We start from the raw sequence: 19,539 nt of genomic DNA on the forward strand, positions 1-19,539 counted from the left end.
GTAGCATTCCTTGCTGCCAGTCGCAAGCTTGCCGCACAAGCCTGTACCATCCCCAGACCCACCGGAATTTCCCGGAGAAATCCTTTGGCCATTAGGCCTCCTGCGTTCAAGAGAGGAGGAAGCACTGAGAGCATGCCCATGCCAACACCATCCGTCTCCACTGAAAGTGAACGGAAGAGGCGAGACGATATGGAGGTGTTTGGCAACATCCTAATCACTCTGGAGCAAGAAGGTGAACTACCCGAGGTAGGGGTTGTAAACTAGCCACTGCCTACTGAGGAGGAGGCGGTGGTTGTGGCGGAGAAGCAATAAAGGAGGATATTGTGTGGAAGAAGGCGTGTTGAAGAAGAAAAATGGAATGATTCTGCCCGAGACTCCGGAGGCCACCATCATCGCAGAGATTTTTGATGAGCCTCCACTAATGGAAGAAGAGGAAATTGCGATCATTGAAAGAGAAGAAAATTAGATCACAGTTGAAGAGGCCGGAGAAGCAGAGATAGTGTTAATAACCCCTGACATTCCGATGGAGGAGGTTGCAGGGGATGTGCTGCTAGCTGAGGCAGAGAAAGAAGTAGGAGTTAGATTGAAGAAGAGGCCGAGAAGGAAGATAAGAAGAAGAAGAAGAAGAGTAAGGGACAGAAGGCGGGAAAGGCGGAGTCGTCGCATCATCACAAGTCAAGAAGGAATAAAGAGAAAAAGGATGATGACGAAGATGAAGAAGCCAAGAAGAAGAGGAGAGAGGAGACAGAAGAGAGAAAATTGCGCCGAAAGAAGAAGAGGCGCCTAAGAGAAGAAGAAAAACAAATTAGAGGGCTGCAAGCCCCGAGAAAGATGGAGAATCGACCTTCGTAAGAGATGATAGGGGGGAAACGGTGCAGTTGATGGAGCCACCGCAGCCTGAAGCAACACAATTGGTTGCGACAAATGAAGGAGAAGAAACAGAGGGAACCCCCCTAATGCAGCATCGCATGAAGAATACGCCGCAAGGGTCTAGCATCAACCCTCAACGTTTAGCATTGGAAGAGGAGGAGAGAAGAAGAAAAGAAGAAGAAGAAAAGCAAGAAAAGATGAAGCGGGGTAAGCTTATCATCGCAGAGGGGAATAGAAGAAAAAGATTGGAATTTGAGGAGATGCGAAGCAATAACGAGCTTACCCGACTTAAAGGGATCCGAAAACGCGAAGAGGATCAGTGCTTATTGTTGGCCTCTGAGCAATTTGAAGAATAGTTTGAGAGAGGAGAGAGAGAGGCAGAAGAAGAAGAAAGGAGGAAAAAATAAAAAGAAGAAAGACTGTTGGTTGGAAGAGAAGAAGAGGAAGCACGAAGGTAACAAGAAGCGCTTGTACAAAAGCAAGGGCAAAGAACTTGCTGAACGCGAGAAAGAAGAATAGTGCAAGGAGCGGGAAAAGAGACAAAGGCAAGCAGCCTGCCTTGCGTAGGCACAAGGCAAAGATGTAGCAAAAAGCAGCGAGCCTGCATCGGCCAAGAAGTGATCATCTAAAAGAAAGAAAAATGATGACATGCTGATCAAGATGGACTTTTACCCTGCGCCGACCCCACTACCTGACCTTATGACGAGTGTCATTGTGGAGCATGGATGGGATGCGTTCTATCAGTGCCCATCCATCATTGTGCCTCAGGTAATGCGAAACTTCTATCGAGGGCATCTACACGGAAATAGGGATGCGGTGACTTTTAAGGGCGAGACAGTACACTTCAGCGCAAAGGACATCTATGAACTTTATCAGATGAGGGACAACCTTGATGCACTAGGGAACAAGATCATTGATGATCCTACAGATGAACTGATGAGAGATGCACTGAGGGTACTAACGCAACCAGGCACAAGATGGACAGTCTCCCCTAAAGGCATCTGCGCTCTTGAGTCTAAGTCTTTGCTGCCAGAGGGAAGTCTCTGGGTTTATTTGGTCAAAAAGCGGCTGATCCCAACAACACATGACAGAACTGTATCAAGGAATCGGGTGATGGCTGCATATTGTATTCCTCACGGCATTCCTATTGACGTGGGAAGATTGGTCGCAGGGCAGATCAGAGCATTGGTGGGGCATATACGAAGGCAGTATTTCTTCCCATGGATCGTCTCAAGTTTATGCCTGAGTGTGGGTTTAGGCATTGATGAGGAGCCCATGCCAGAAGTCCACGGCCTCATCAACATCAAAATTCTGAGGATGCTTCTCAAAGATTCCCCACACTGGCCAGAGTTGCCAGCAAAAAGACCTGCGATTGATTTGAATGCACCGTAGGAACCCAGACCAAAAAGAAGACGAGGAGAAGATAAGGGAAAAGAAAGGATTCATGAGTCACCAACACATGATCCAGAGTTCATAAACCCTCATCCCTTGGTCATTAAATCTCTAGGCCCTCCAAGCCTGCCAGCGCAGCCTTCTTTCCCTCTTCATGAACCTCTTACCAACCTTCCTCTTGTCCCTAACTTTCCGATTCAACCAGTAGCCCCACCTTCACCTACAACTTCACCACCACATCCCACCAACCCATCGTCGCAAGTTGATGACCCACACGATTTGGGTGAAGGCACATCTGCCCGACCCCAAAACGGTGCTAGCAAGACTTCACAGGCACAACCATTCTCCACCTCCTTAGCTGCTAAGCTAGCTGAAATGAGAACCCTCTTCGCCCAACAGCAAGAACTTGTCTCTCAGCAGCATCACTTCTTCAACCATCGATTTGAGGTAGCAATGGAGTGCATTGATGAGATTCAACGCAGTGCTACAACCTCAAGGGAAACACTCATCAATATCCAGCGCAATATGCACAGGATCTTCCAACACCAACGACAGATAGCAGAGCGCAATCAAGAATAATTCAACTTTCTTACTGTTTATCTGCATGGTCCGATGGTGCCTCTGCATCTAAGGCAGCATTTGATGTTTGACGATGGCTCTGTTGCACCGTCGCAATATCCTCCACCAGATCCCCCTACTCCTCAACCTTAGTTTTTATTCTTTCTTCCATTTTAAGTTTTAATGCAGCCATTCTTTAATTGTATTCAATTCTTTTTTTTTTTTTTTTTTTTGTAACTTAACCAAATTCTTTGACTCTTGTACATGCATTAGAAATTTTTTTGTAATGCGATCATTTGTAATATATTCGTATACTTTGTTAATAGTCAATACAATCAAAGTACATAATTCACTCTACTATTTGCATGTGCCTCTTTCTTTATCTTCCTTTGTTAATCTTTGCTATATTTTTACTCTTGTATTCTTACGATCTTCATTGTGTTGCTATGATGTATTATGTGTTACACTTAGAAGCATTTCCCATACTTAGTAAATTCTGACTAGCACTTAGTTAATTCTTAGTTTAACAGTACTTTACCTTTTATTTTTCAAAGTTCTGCTCAAACCTTCTTTTTGAAATTTTCTCCTAAGTGTTTGTCTAGTCTATCCAAACAACGCAATGAGAACCTTGCTCATCTTTAAATTTGGGGGTGGGGAAGGTCTGAGCAGATGAGATCAGGAATATGCAGTATTTAAGAAAATGTGTCCATCTATCGATAAAAAAAATAAAAAATAAAAAATAATAAAAAGAAAAAAATTGCAAAACTCCAATGTCAGCGGAAGGGAAAATTTCAAAACTGTTCCCAACCTGATAAGAGTTTAGTTGTGAAAGGATCCTGCTCGTAGTTGGATGCTCGTATGACACCCGTAGGAGCAAGCCAAAACGAAGGTGAGTTTCCAAGAACAACATAGTATAAACCAAAAAGAGAAAATGAATGCAAGAGACGAATCCTCTGATTATCATGAGTTAAAATTTGAAACTCGCACACAACTGTAGTTGGATGTTCACTTGACACCCATGGGGACAAGCCAAAACGAAGAGTGTAACCGTGACCAACTGTCTCTAAGTGAATAAATGACGCAAAATTTTGCTCACCGCATACAGATACATCAAGTTGTTTTGATAAAGAAGAGATAAGCATTCTATTTTGAAAACTAGAAAAGTGTCTTTGAGTAGAATTTTGTTACATAGAAGAATAAAGTACGGCTTGCTAAGAATTAGCAAGGATAAAAGGAAAGTGCGATGTCAGGTAATGTGCCTAAGTGTAACATTCGGAGAAACCAATTATAAATGTGGCCAAAAGTTAGTAATTATGCGCCAGTTGTATGAAAATTAGCCTAGTATGACAATAATTATAAATGTTTGCCATTACACCCACTAATGCCAAAAAGATGGAAGACAAGCCAAACTTTACTCTATTTTGCAGGAGACTAAGTCACCGCTTGCGCTCAAGGCTAATGAGAAACTAATCAACGCATCTATGTCACAATTGCACCAGTCGATCAACCATGAAGAGACGATTACCGAAGTGACGGCGTAAGGCGACAGTCGGTCCAGAGCTATGCTTCGACCACATGCGGTAAAAAAAAACACCACATGCTAACTTGTGATCGAAAGATGCAATTGAGCAATGCGAGAGCGGAAGGATTGCGACACCGTGTACAACTAACGGTTGTGCAGAATTGATAGTCTGATTGCATAACAGAAGGAATATATCCCTCCATCTGCGGAATTACATAACCATCAAGTGGGACACAAGGCTGGAGTCAAGGATCTACTTCTATAAATACCCCCATTGATTTCAGAGAAAAGTATACTACTGGATACAGGGCTAAGTGCTATAAGATTTTAGAGAGAGAAGGCTGAACTGAGTGCTGAAGAAAGAATCCGGAAGAGAACGGATAGGCCGAAAGGTAATCTCAGATCCAACCTGCCATATAACTCGATTGAAGCTCTATGCAGAGATCCCTGCTACCGGTGGAGCAAGCCTGAGAGAGAAGCTCTTCCTGCCATCGAAACCATCCGATCCGGCAAGCAGATCTCCATCGAATCTATGCCAAGACATTAGCACTTGTTTGTATTTGTTCTATATCTCTTTCATTGTATTCCATATTTTCTTTACCTCTTCATTCACAAATCATGTATCAAACGCTTAGTAGAAATATTAAATATTTCGATAGATCCCATCTACCATTTTCTGTCTATTTCCATTCACCCGTTAGTCATTTTCTTCATGATGTTTTCTTAATCTCCTGATGAGAAATACGAATCACCAAGAACTTAATCTGTATTAAAGTTATAAAATACGTTTAGCTAAAGCATGCTAGACGACATCGGCACCTGTGAGAGCAGAAGTGAAGATGCCATTCTAATCTATCGAGAGAGGGTCAAAAGAGTGCGTTAACTAAAACGAGTAGTACTTCCAAACATGGAAGCAACCTTACGTTCATTACGTTAGACTCTGTTTCACCATAGACATGTGGGGAACACGGCCGATCACTGAGAGGTGTACGGCAAGAGAAGAGCGGAACAATATTTTTACCTTCAATCCAATTAAGAACTTGCGTTATTTGTAATACTTATCTTTCTCTTTCTATTCTATTCATAAGACTTGTCGCCACATCCCACATCTTTGCACAACCTTCACAGCCAGCCTTAATTCTAACATCTTGTACATGAAGTCTGTATCTTATAAAATCTAGCTTAGGTTTATTTTATTTTTATGTTTTATTGCATCTTTACTGCTTTCCTTTATTTTTTCGCAATTTACATACCTATACAAAATCCTTTATAAAGAATTGGAAACCTGGTCGCATATACCATAAACATACTGCAATAACCGAAAACCATTTCCCCGTGTTCGACCTCGGATCATCCGAGAAACTTGCGGTGGAATTACACTTGGCTCCATCGAAAGGAAACTTGTGACAACACAGAACATACTACATGAATATTCCTAATTGACGCATAAATAGGAGTAGTATCGCATCATTTTGAGCATTTAATATCATACATACCTATGAGTCAACAATAATGTATCTCATACATTTAGCCAATTATATCATATATAATTGTACTTCCTCTTGTCAATTTGAACATTTCAAATTAACCTAAACACTGGTTCTCGACTTTATCCAAGCTACCCAGTGACCTAATAGACCTGTGGCTCGAAGCTCCAACGGTACGTGAATAGCTGACTTAACTCTTTAGCCACGAGATTCACCATCCGTTAATTGTCAGTGATTCCACTAATGACCAACAACTGAACTCTTCTTACCACAGATATATTTTTGTGTCCATTGGATATAACCAATCATGAGTATGATCACCCTTCACAGATGCTCGTAAGTACATATGGGCCAATTTACCGTTTTGCCCCTGTAGTTACATATCACTCCTTAAGTACCACTGATTTCTCTAGTGAACAATACAACATAGTTCAACTATATGTGAATACCTCTCAGGCCAAAAGAAGATGTGTGGCGCCACATCATTCAAGCCCCGGAATCAACTCTTAAAGGAGCAATCTATCTACTTACCCCTGCCTCGAGGAAGGAATGAATTCCATCTTATGTAGTGTAGTTCCCAGCTTTCAAATCAAACGTCCCCAAAATGGTAGGTTTGAATCGGCGACTTGGCCACTCGCACCCATACAAATCAAAGGACCGCCCTCAATGGCAGAAGTTCCCAACTCACTCAAGATTGAGGTCATGTTACCTATGGTCATCCTAGTGAAGTGAAATCTCTGTTATGAACAGTATTATATAACGAGACATTAACACTTCGTGGTCAGGTCTTATACAAACTCTTTGTATAGGACTCCCCCGTTCACATGTTCCTAACACGAATGATCAGGATCAAACCATCTGTGACAAGTCACAACACTTGTGACCATTCCACAAAGTGGGCCACGTCCATAGCGTTACCAAGATAAGGTTTCCCTTCTTTATCCATATACTACAGACCATTTTGGTTATCACTTAAGACATGATCCACTTGCATGTCACCAGATACATGCTTGAGTCACATACAGAGAACCAGGGATTTTATGTTTATTGGTTTGTGGTAAAGAAACTAAAACAAGTAAATGAGCAAAACACAAGATGTGAAGTAAATATCATATATTAACAATCACAAGTGTTCGTATGTACTGTTTACAAACTACAGGACACGAGACTTTAGGGCATCAACCCCACATGCATAAGATTAGGACCAAGAAATAAGTCACTCTTACTTTATAACGTTGTTTACTATTTAAGACTGACTATTTCACCTAGATGACCTAGTTAACTCGATCTTAATCCTAAGCTAACTATGAATTCCTGTTTATTCGGGATTGCCCTTAGATTTGCATAGTTGAGGGTTGACTCAACAGCGTCGGCTCAATAAGACTTCCATTTCAGGTGTAAGACCGGATAGATAGCTGGGGACATAGGGTGCAAGACGGAGTTCATACCTACCCGATTTAGGAACATGAGAAAGGTTGTTCTCTCAAGTATTGAATCCAGGTCTTGAACAAGGGGCCCCACTCTCTCACTAGGCTGAGAGAGTTTGGTTTGGTGATTGGATCACAAACTAGTTGATCATTAGAGGATCAGTAGGGACTTGAGAAATAAAACGTAATCTCAGGGGTAAAATGGATATTTGACCCAGCCATTATTACGAACAACCTATAAAGGCTGGACTTGCTGATTATGGTTAAATCATGTGAACATAATATATCTACACTAAGAAGAGTGCAATTATAGGCTTTAATGGAATTACCCATTAGATAACGAATGGAGATTAATCTGGTCTAATGAGTTTAGCCAATTAATCTCACATCGTTGGAGCCCATGATCTGTAGGTCCCCCCTACTAGCTCATAACGAACTAGCTCTAGAATAGCGTTATAAGTTAATTTGAAACGTTCAAATTAGATTTAAGGAAATTTGTAATTATATGAGATATAATTATATTTATTTTTAGAATTAAACGGAATAGGAGAATTTATATATTTAAATATGATTTAAATATATAAAGATGGATATGTGTTAAAATTAATTTAATATTTGATATTAAATTAATTAAGTTTTATTTAATAATTAATTTATGAAATTAATTAATTTTTCATTTTTAAAATCAAATTTTGATGTTTAGATAAAATTAAAAAGGGAAAATAAAACAAAAACACAAAATGGAAAAATGGTTTTTTCCCTTATCTATCACTTAACTAGCTCACACATATAGCAATATATTTGCCTTGTCTTCTCCAAGCATGAGCTGCAACTCATGTAGCTCTTCTCTTTACATGTTGATCTGCAATATAATGAAGAGATTGGAGTGAAAATCGGGCATGCAATCAAAAGAGTTTTGTGAAAAAAACTGGTTTGAAGAAAGGTTCTTCAACAAGGTTGCTACATTGAGCTTTTCTCCTTCATCCCTTAATTCAAGCTTGTTTTGAGTCCCATAACTCAATCTAGAGCACTAAGAGAATAGTGGGGAAGATTATGAGGTGATCTACAACAAGATATGGAGAAGATAGTAGCTGGAGATGGAGCTTTGAAGAAGTTCTACAAGAGGTATGTCTAGAAACCCATTTTTTCTGTAAAAGCATGCTTTATATTATGCCAAAAGTAGTGAATTTGAATGCTTGAATGATCCTTGTGCTTCCCCTTCTGTTGATACAATCCTACATGTTGTTGAGCCAACCCTCAACTATACAAATCTATGGTTAATCCCGAATAAACAGGAGTTTATAGTTTACTCAGAATTAAGATCGAGTTACCTAGGTCATCTAGGTGAAATAGTCAGTCTTAAAGAGTAAACAGCATTATAAAGAAGAGTGACTTATTTCTTGGTCTTGATCTTATACAAACTCATTGCATAGGACGTCTCCACTCCTCATGTCATAACATGTACGAATTAGGATCACATCGTATGTAGCACTTTACAACTCTTTGTAACAACTACAGAGTAGGCCGCATCCAATGGTGTTACCAGAATAAGGTACCCAACCTCATTTATGTACCACAGATCATTTTGATTATTTACTCGAATCCAATCCACTCTTATATCTCTACATAAAGTTCAAGTACTCATACAATAGTCATAGGTCTTAGTTTATTGGATTTAAACTTTCATACAATTTATAAGATCAATAACAAGTATATTGATATTATTTTAAAAACTGCGAGTTTTTAGGACATAAAACCCAATAGTAAAAATATCTGAGATAGATGATTTGGAGAAACGTTTATGTAATAATTTGTGTGTAAGTGGACTTGGCCATTGTTGGCTTATAACATATATNATAACATATATATATATATATATATATATATATATATATATATATATTGTATCATAATAACTGAGTCGGAGAATGTGGTTATCTGTTACATATTTTTTTGTGCCAACCATGCAACATGACAATTAATAGGGTCATGATAGTTCAATTACATTTTGAGAATATTTTACTTAAAATATAAATCCAAATTTGTTTTGTTCCAACCAATTCAATATAATTTTGTCCAACATAACTAGAAACTTCACATGCACAAATTTGTAAAATGATTGTTTAAATTAATATTTTTTAGTACATGATAAAAAATTAAATGATATTTTTAATAGATATAGAATAAAAGAAAAAATCAAAGATTGACTAGTTAACTCATAAATATTTGACTAGTTAATCTTTTTTTTTTTTTTTTAATTTCTAATTTCGCCCTCCCTTATCTTGTCTTGTTGCACACCATCTTTTTTTCGTCTTTTTATTTTCTTTTTTTCTTCTATTTTTACTTCTTCCCTTCCTTTTTTCATTTTTCATTTTCTTTTCTTTCTCCAGTTTTTTCTTCTTCCTTTTCTTTTATTTTTTATTTTTTATTTTCTTTTCTTTCTCCTGCTTTAACTTCTTCCTTTTTCTTTTTATTTTATTTTATTATTTCTTTTATCCAGTTTTTGCTTTATTTCCTTTATTATTTTTTTTTTTCCTTTCTTTTTTTTTTCTTTTTTCTTTTTTCTTTTTTTAAATTTTCTTTTCTTTCTCTGATTTTTGCTTATTCTCTTTTTTATTTTTTATTTTCTTTTCTTTCTCCCATTTTTGCTTCTTTCCTTTTTTTTATTATTTTCTTTTCTTTTCTTTTTCCCATTTTCTTCTTCTTCCTTTTCTTTTTCTTTTTCTTTTTTAATTTTTCTTTCATTTATCCGGTTTTTGCTCCTTTTTTAATTTAATTTTCTTTCCTTTCTTCAGTTTTTGCTTTTTCTTTTTCTCTTTTTTTATAATTTTTATTTCCTTTATTTGAATTTTTCTTCTTCCCTTCTTTTTCACAAAAATTATGGGCTGAGTTTCATACCCAAGACTTGAAAGTACTCAATTCATAAGTGACTTAACAACAACAAGTCAATCATCAAGTTTGATTATTATAAAAAAATAATAAATAGAAATAGCAAATGAAAGTCTATCAGTGATAGCCACTAATATTTTCTATCATTGATCGCTTAATCTTTGATTATATTTTCATAGTTAGTAGCCATTTATAGAAATCTACCATTGATAGCCAACTTAGTGAATTTAATTAATAATATTGAATCTCAAACTAAGACGTAAGTGGAATGCCTAGAAGATATAACTAATAGCATGTTTATTAGTGATAAAATCTATCATCGAAAAGAAAAGAGACTTATAAATTTTTGGAAAGGACAAGAAAGGGGCAAAAAGGTATTCAGTGGCTATGATTGATAGAAGCTACTACTGATAGCATGTTACCAATGATATAAGCTAATGCTAATAACATGTTATCGATAATAGAAGCTACTCGATAGCACGTTATAGATGATAGAAGCTACCCAATAACACATTATTGATGATAGAAGCTACCACTGATAGCACATTATCAATAATAGAGAACTATCACTGATAGCATGATATTAGTGAGATCACTGATGGCATCTTATCAGTGTTGTTATCAGTGAAAGAAGCTATCATTGATAACCACAATATGAGTGATATTAGTGACATCGATGATAGAACTTAGGTGATATCTATATATCGAGTTTCTTTCAAAGGTGATAACCAGTTATAGAAGTCTATCATTAATAGCATTAAGTGTTAATATTTCAAGGTTAATTTTAATTGATGAAAGTTTATCAGTGATAATGATTGGTAACTGCTATCAGTGATAGCAATGATAAAAAAAAGTATTATTAGTGATAGCTACTTTGGTAATTAAAGTTGTTGGTTTTCTTTCAAAGTTGATCATTATTTATAAATCTATCATTGATAGCCACTGATAGCTTTAAGTATTAATACTTCAAGGTTGATTCCAATTGATGAAAGTATATCAATGATAGCTACCGATAATTGATAGCAAATTAAAAGCTAATATTTCAAGATTGTATTAATTTTTTTAAATTGAAATCTATCGTTGATAGCAACTATCATCGATAGCAAATGATAGAAGCTATCGGCGATAGCAGCTGATAGTAGCTATCAGTGGCTATCACTGATAGTTGCTATCAATGGTAGCTTTTAATTTGAGAAAACTAGGAAAAAACGAGTAAAATGGTGGCTAAGCATGAGTTTTTTAGTCTTTTACCATTTTTTAATTTATATATGCAATTATTTTATCCTTGTACTACATATTCCATTATTTTGGGCTTGAATTCTATTTATGCAACTAGCCCAAAATTAAACCCTAAACTTCATTCCCTAAAACTCCCAACAATACAAGTGTACTTTAAAAAAAGTAAAACAAAATGTAATCCATAGTTTATTAAAAAAGTAGAATTATTGAATACAAAAGTTTCAAAACAAAAATAATCACCATAAAAACAAAATATTTATGTCATAATTTAAAAACTACACTACATACTCTTAGCATGTGAACTTAGCTTAGCATCCGAAACATAGACTTCCTAATACAGACAAAATAACTCTACACCCCAAACATACATATATGAACTCCATAGAAATATAAATTCCACATACGACATATCTAACTTCAAACATATGAACTCAACTCAGTGTCCCAATAAATCCCAAAGAAATTTGATTGAACCTAAGATTTTATATTTTTTTAAGATTTTAAAAATTCTTTAAATTATCTAACCGGCTTTTTTTTTTTTTTTTTTAGTTCAAAATGACCTAACCTCTTGATCGAAATATACATGTCTTAACCAATTGAGTTATGGTTAGGTTTAGAAGTATGTTACATAAACCAACTATTATGAATATTTTTAAAGGTGCTTCTAATTTACTATTTTGAGAAATCATCATTAATTCAACCTGGATAAATATGGTTCTGCAGGCTGCTAAAATTTCTATTTTTAATATAAACAAATGACCAAATTAAAAGAATTATATATAACAGAATATTTTCCCTAGCTTTTTCAAACTAAAAAATTTCAAGATTAAACTTGTAAGAATTTTCACGTGGGATAATTTTTCCCTCTAAATTTTTAATTTCATCTGTTTGAACTCTAGGTTTAGTTAAATATTGCAATTTCTGTTATCTTTTCAATTTTTGGTAATCTATTTACAAATTAGAAAAATCCCATATATACTTTTTTTTAGAAAGATACTATACATTGTGGATCAGTTGGTGCACCAGACTATCTCAAGTAGGTTGAAATATTCGTAACATGTTTATTAGTGACGGAGTCAGTAATTTTGTAACGGGACACAATATAATTAAAAAACTATAAAAAAAAATTTTAAAAATAATATTCATATCTTGATGGATTAACTAATGTAGTACATATTATAACTGTTCTTTACGAGTTTTCTTGTTTTGAAATCGATCTAATTTCTTGAATGAAAAAATATTATTCTAAGGCTAACAAATATCTTGTTGTAAGTATGCTCTACGAACTCGATCATAAATATTATCATTATATTCATAAATGTTAATTTTAGATCAGAATCTGCAGGCAGATCACCTAAATTTATTTCTATGTAAGATCTATTAGAATCAGAGTTATGTTTTCTTTTTTAAAATGATGACTCTTTGGTCTCTATTGTATTTTTCTTGTAAAATATCTTTCCATATTGATATAGAGTTAACTCTAAAAATGTATTATCATAAAAGTATTATGATTTATTACATAGATTTAAAAATATGAAAATTAAAAAGATTGAGAAAAAATTGAAACTTGTGAAACGATGAACGAGAAAATATCTTTCAACTCTAACTCTAAAATTAATTCAAATAAATATATACTAAGTAATACAAATATGAAAATTAGTTTTAAAAAAAAAAAAAAAGAAAAAAAAAGATCACAAGACATTTTCTAGAATATTACTGAGACTTGAGAAATATCTATAATCAAAAGAAATTGTCTACAATCAAAAGAAATTATTGTTGATGTTTTCTTTTTTAAAATTTTTGGTGAGGAGACAACTAGAAAATTCAAATGAAAGAATTGTTTATAGCATGTGCCTCCTTAACCATTACACCACCTCTAGATTTTTTGAAAAATAATGGCTTCTAATATATATAGTTAATTATTACTTAATTTTATATTAAAAATATAAGATACGAGAAGTTGAGAGGATAGGCACGTGCCTCTGGCCCTTACGTAGCTCTATCATCGATGTTCATCATATCTCACTCCCATTTCATAAGTAATAATCCATTAGTACAAAGGAAGATTGGGAAGAAGCAGATAACAAATGTCAACAAAAGCGAAGAGGGCTAGAGAGAAGCCCTACAACAAAGAAAAGAAAAGGAAGATTACAGAAAAGCAACAAGAGAACGTATGTTTTCCCCTAATTTGATAACATTATTTGTAGTGTTGTTGAAGGTGCGCTAGATAGACCAACATGGCAATCGATGAATTGAAGATGATGTTGTTTTTTTGGGTTCACAGACTCAAGCAACACAAGTTTTTGCAAACAACGACGATGTCTGATGTATAGACAAAATTTGTCCGTAGTGACTTTTGGATTTTACTCCATAGTTATTTGCCACGCTACAAAGAATAAAAAGATGATCCATAATTTTTTTAGCATGTTGGCGTAAAGAACACCAATTCGGATTAAGAATGATGTCAGGTAGTTTTTTTTTTTTTTTTTTTTTTAAGAATGTATATCAAATTTAACCTTTTGTGACCATCTTATTGGGGTAGAATGTCGTCTGGTAACCGATATTACACATTCAAGCCTTTTTATTTCGATCAACGTTAAAAGCCTAATTCCTTATAGTGTAAATGAAGAACTTATATTTCTTGGGGATCGATGATTTTCATAAGCAAGTATAAAATCCTACTCCCCAAAGTACACTACAAAAAAAGGACTCTCTCGACATGTAAAACGACTATCGAGAGAGATATTGTATAAGGGCGGCGTCGAGAGCGTTCAATAACTTCCGACGTCATAAGTAACGTGTCGTGAGTTGGTAAGAACTCCCAACGCGCCAAAAGTAGGCGCAGGAGATGGGAACGAAAGACTATTCTCCACGAAGAAACTCTCGACGTCTCCCATGCCCGTCAGGAGATATGAGAGAACTCCTGACGAATTGTTTTATTCGTCAAGAGTTGGGTAGGAAATTCCGATGGTTACGACAGCCTGTTGGGAGTTTCTTTATAAAATTTCCAAATCGTTTCAGATTTGCTAATTCCTTCCCTTCTTCTAACCCTAGTACACACAAAGGTAGATGCAAAAATCCCAAATCGAAGGTTCGCCATCCATCAGCTGCTTCATCGTTCGTCGTCATTTGTTTATTTGTCAGTTGCTCTATCGTTCGTCATCCGTCTCTCTTGGTGAGTTAATCAAACTTTTCATTCTTTTTGTGGTGTTTACTAGCTAGAACCAAGCTAGAAAATGGGGATAAATGTTGTTGGTTGTATGTCAACTAGGAGAAGAAGTCTAGAAGTGATTGATGTTTTCCATCAACAGGAAGAGGATCTGATAAACTCTTCCTTTCGTGATCAAGGAAGAGTCTTGTGGTTGGCTTGCTCTACTGCTATTTTGTGGGGAGTGTCATTTGAGAATATAGAAGAGTTTTTAGAGAAATTGAGAGATCTTTGGAGAAGGTGTAGGAGTTTGAGAGGTTTATTAGTGCATATTTTATGGGTGTCCATACATTAGTCTTTCTGTAGTTTTCAGTACGGTGTTATTTTTTGAATTGGAGTCTATTCTTGTAGTTGTTAAGGACTTCTTTTGCAGCCTTTTTTTTTTTATGCACTTATAAATTGTTTCATTTCTCTGCCGGCCTTTTTTTATATGTGCTTCTTTTTGGGGGGTTCCGAATCAAACTCCCGATGACAGAAAAATCATCCAGAGTTATCTAACTCCCGGTGGTAAATATACATCGTCAGGAGTAGATAACTCACAACGAAGTACACGAGGCATCTGGAGTTAAATAACTCCCGACGATATGTATATGAGCATCGAGAGATGATCTTTCGGTACGTTTTCCACCATTTTTCGACGAATTCAAGCATCAAGAAAGGACTATTTTCTTGTAGTGGTAGGAGAGTCTAGTTGACAAGGTCAATACAGAGCCTCTTTTATGGTAGTGATGTGAAAAGTACCAATAAAATCTTTGTAAATGACTAATTTCAATGATATCATATTTTGCACAAATTTAAATTTATGAATAATGCACGAATTAATCATAGATCACATATTTTATTTAAACTTTTAGCACCAATAATGGTGTTTACTTTTCAGATCTTATCAATTTTGTACCACAAATTATGAAATGAAAATTTATTCGAAAATAGAAGTTGCTCTTATTCTAAGTTTAGGGTAAAATTGATAAAATTTAAATTCTACGATACACGTATAACAAGTCTTAGGGTAAAATTTAAATTTTGTCTCTACTAATTATTTTCCCAAGAAAGACCATTTGAAAACGACTAAAACTAAATTATTGTCATTGTTTATTATGGTGAGTGGAATATTCAACTACCAAAACAGCAAACGTTTTTCCTTCCACAAGCAGCACCCCTTTTTACCATTAAAAAAATGAAAAAGCTGAAAAAAGAAGATTTTTTGTTTTTTATTTTTGATTTTCTGTTTTTAGTTTTTTGTTTTTTTTAACAACATACATATTTGGTTACTAAACCATACATGTTCGGTTATTAGTTTTCAATTTTTCAATTTTATCCCTTCAAAACCTAAAAGAAAAAGTATATAGGTAAGTCATTAAACTTTCCATTTTGTGTTTTACGGGTTTCTGAATTTCTAAGTGTATGTAAAAAGTTCTTGAATGTTTAATTTTGTATATAGTAATTTTTTGATAATTTCAAATATGTATCTAACAATTCATTGATTTATTGAGCAATTTTTAAAATTTGCACAAACTATGCAAAACCGAAAAATTGAGAGTTTAGGTCCCATCCAACATAAAAGTTGATTGATTTTTTTGGGAGAAATGTCACCAATAAAACCCTATATACTAAGTAAAATTGAGATTATTATCGTACACCAACTCACAACAAGATTGTAGGGACTATCTTTAATAGCCATTTAAATCCTTGGAACCTATCTTCTTTCATCCTCCCCTATAAAGATATACGAATTGCTGCATATTTTCTCATCCCTTAGCTTCTCCAACTTTTCTCCACATTTTCTTATCCTTCTGGTGTTTAAAATGAGTTCCAAAGCTTTCATCTTTCTCGGTTTCCTTTTCGTCGTCGTCGTCCTCCTCTCCTCGGAGGAGGTCACGGCCATTGCCGATGACCTCAAAAGTGGTGAATATTTCATTTTACAAGTTTGTTTTAGATTTGCAATTAACATTGAAAATTTATGATTTTAGCTTTATCTTATAATTTTGGCATCTCTCTTGTTATCTATTATGTTATGTCAATCTTCGAAAATTAAAACTTTTAGGCCATGTTTGGAAATCTATTTGTTTTTTGGTTTTTCTTTTTTTTTTTTAAAGATTAAGTCTATATATACTACTTCCACCTCCAAATTTGTTCTTTTGTTATCTACCTTTTATCAATAGTTTAAAAAACAAGCCAAAATTTAAAAACTAAAAAACGTAACCTTTAAAAATTTGTTTTTATTTTAGGAATTTGGCTAAGAATTCAACTATTGTACTTAAGAAAGAAGATGCATAAATCATTATAAGAAATGAAAACTAAATAGACATAATTTTCAAAATCCAAAAAAGAAAAATAAAATAATTACAAAATGGGGCCTGACTATTCTTTATGCAGTCTTTAAAATCCCGTTTGATAACTTTTCTGTTTTCTATTTATTGTTCCTTGTTTCTTGATACCTGTTACATATTTCTTGCTTTATGTTTTTTAAGAATTGGAAACAATGTTTGGTAACTATTCATGTTATCAAGTTTCTTTAAAAAAAAAAAAAAGAAATAAAAACAAAAACTTGATTGATAGCTATTTGTTGTTTCTTGTTTATGATATTTTTTCCAGGTTTTTCCCTTGTTATATATATAGTTTGAATATAATTTAGTTATGAGGGATTTTTAAAAATAGAAAAATAAGGGAAGCTAATCATACAAAATAAAAAAATTAATCTTCTTTGATAGAGACCGAAAGAAGTTTATCAGTGTCTATCAGTCTAAGAAGCACAGATACTTCTAATTATGCAGAAAATCGGTATCAAATATGGATACGATATAGATACATCAAGATACGTGTCTGATACGCGATCTGAAGTATATTTGATTTTCTTTTTCTTTTTAATTTTCAAATATGCGTATCTACTTTCGGATACGTGAGTTTTTTTTTTTTTTCAAATTTAAGCCCAACCACTTGAAAAACCCAACCCACAACCCATTTTATTTTAGTGCATGTTTAGGAGTGATTTTAAAATCATCAAAAATCACTTTTTTTTCATTTTTAAAATCACTCGAAAACACACTTTTAATTACTCAAAATTAATTTAGTTTTCAAATTTACACTTTTAAATGCAATTTTCATATCATCAAAATTAGTTTTGAAGGATTAAACAAGTTTCATAGTATTTTTGAAAATGACAAAAGAGTTTTCAATTATTTTAAAATTACTTCCATACATAAAAGTCCACTTAATTTGAACAATCCAAAACAAAATAAATTAAAAATGATAAAAAAAAATAAAAAAAAAAATTTAGAAAAAAATATGAAATGTAATTAAATCTTCATTATTCCCTTCTCTCTCACTATTTAAATCATGTTTCACACTCCTCTTCGTCCTTAACTTCATTCTTCAATCTTCATCATCTACTTCTTTCTTATCGTTACTCTAGTCGCTCAGCAATCACTCGACATTACTGTATATTTTTTTTTTTAAGTTTTCACTCTCTTCTTGAATCTATTTTAAATTAACTAAAAATAAGTATTATAGCAATTAATTAGACAAACATACATACATACATACATACATATATACATACATATATATATTCAACGTATCCATATTTTAGTTTTTTAGAAATTAACGTATCACCGTATCGTATTGTATCCGTATCTGTGTCTGTGCTTCTTAGCTATCAGTGATAGAAACTGATAGAAGTCTATCATTGATACTATGTGATAGATGCTAATAGAAGTCTATCAGTGTTTCTATTTGTTATTTCTATAAATAATTTGACCTTTTTTTCTATATGTGAAATTTTTTCTTTAATTGTTATATAAATAATATATAAAATACAATAAAAAAAAATAAAAATAACAATTATCAAATTTTGTTTCTAAAAAAATGAAAACTAGGAATAGGAAATAGAAATGTTATCAAACAAATACCCAAAACTCCGTTTGATAATCATTTAATTTTTTATTTTTGTTTCATCCACATTTCTTACAATGATTTATATATTTTTATATCATTGGTGAAAAGTACATAATAAAAGAAGAAATTTGGAGGTAGAACTGGTATCCATAGGCTTAATTTCTAAAAAAAAAACAAAACAAAAAACAAAATGTTTACCAAACAAAAAACATAATCGTTATGTTTTAAGTTTTACAATGTCTTAATCTTTTCTAGCTTAATTATTGTAATCTTGATTTTGGATTATAACCCTAGTTGAAAAAGCCATGATGGAGACTAATGGAGGCGGATTCGAGGATGTCAAACGTCGTTTCCGCAGAGGCCACCATGGGCACCGCCATTGCCACCACGGTTGCTGCGGTCACCACCACCTCGGCGGTTGCAGTAGGTGCTGCAGCTTTGCTGGTGAGGCTGTTGATGCAGAACCGTAAGTCAAGCCGTAGCAACTGAAAACACTGTTTCGCATCAAATAAAGGCTTTATGAAGTTGATGTATTATTGTAGTTAATTTGCCTTAAATTATGAATAAGTGCAAGGATTTCGCCCATATAGCTTGCCCATGTATCAGGGAATCGAATTAGTTAGTCTCAACTCTTGAGATTAATTAATGGATTGTGTGTGTAATTTAAACTTTAATATAAAACTAATTAATAACATTATACTTTGATATATTAGAATAGAGAGAGTGTGGAAAGAAGAGAGTTACTTGCTCATTTTTCTCTTTTATCCCCCTTTTTTTTAAAAAACTTTGTGTAAAGATATTTAAATGCATCTTAAACTATACTTATATTTATACATTTCACTCAATTATTGAAACATAATTTATCACGTGGTACTTCTTACTTCTAAAAATATTTTTGAATTTTGCATCTTGAATATACCTCAATGTTGTTCATTTTGTGATATTTGACTTGTTTAGTCAACTTGGCCGACAAAAGACCATTTGATAGAAGAATTAAAAGCTACACCCTACCCAATGGCATAATTTGAAATTTGAAATTCACCCAACCCACTT

General features: G+C 34.0%; 1 protein-coding gene across 1 annotated transcript; it reads left to right on the top strand.

The window, feature by feature from the left end:
• Nucleotides 1-16,330: 16,330 nt before the first annotated feature.
• Nucleotides 16,331-19,196, top strand: LOC120078479 (glycine-rich protein-like). Its single transcript, XM_039032746.1, has 2 exons — nucleotides 16,331-16,497; nucleotides 18,781-19,196. The coding sequence occupies exons 1-2, from the start codon at nucleotides 16,398-16,400 to the stop codon at nucleotides 18,954-18,956; spliced, it is 276 nt and encodes a 91-aa protein (XP_038888674.1). The 5' UTR covers nucleotides 16,331-16,397; the 3' UTR covers nucleotides 18,957-19,196.
• The last annotated feature ends 343 nt before the right edge of the window (nucleotides 19,197-19,539 follow it).

The sequence above is a fragment of the Benincasa hispida genome, chromosome 5, assembly GCF_009727055.1.
Source record: "Benincasa hispida cultivar B227 chromosome 5, ASM972705v1, whole genome shotgun sequence".
In the NCBI taxonomy this organism is placed as follows: Eukaryota; Viridiplantae; Streptophyta; class Magnoliopsida; order Cucurbitales; family Cucurbitaceae; genus Benincasa; species Benincasa hispida.

What these genes read in the sequence shown, in the direction of transcription:
- LOC120078479 (XM_039032746.1), top strand. Translation starts at nt 16,398, where the DNA reads ATGAGTTCCAAAGCTTTCATCTTTCTCGGTTTCCTTTTCGTCGTCGTC. An exon ending in TGCCGATGACCTCAAAAGTG is followed by an intron (nt 16,498 to 18,780) that starts GTGAATATTTCA and finishes TTATAACCCTAG; the next exon opens with TTGAAAAAGCCATGATGGAG.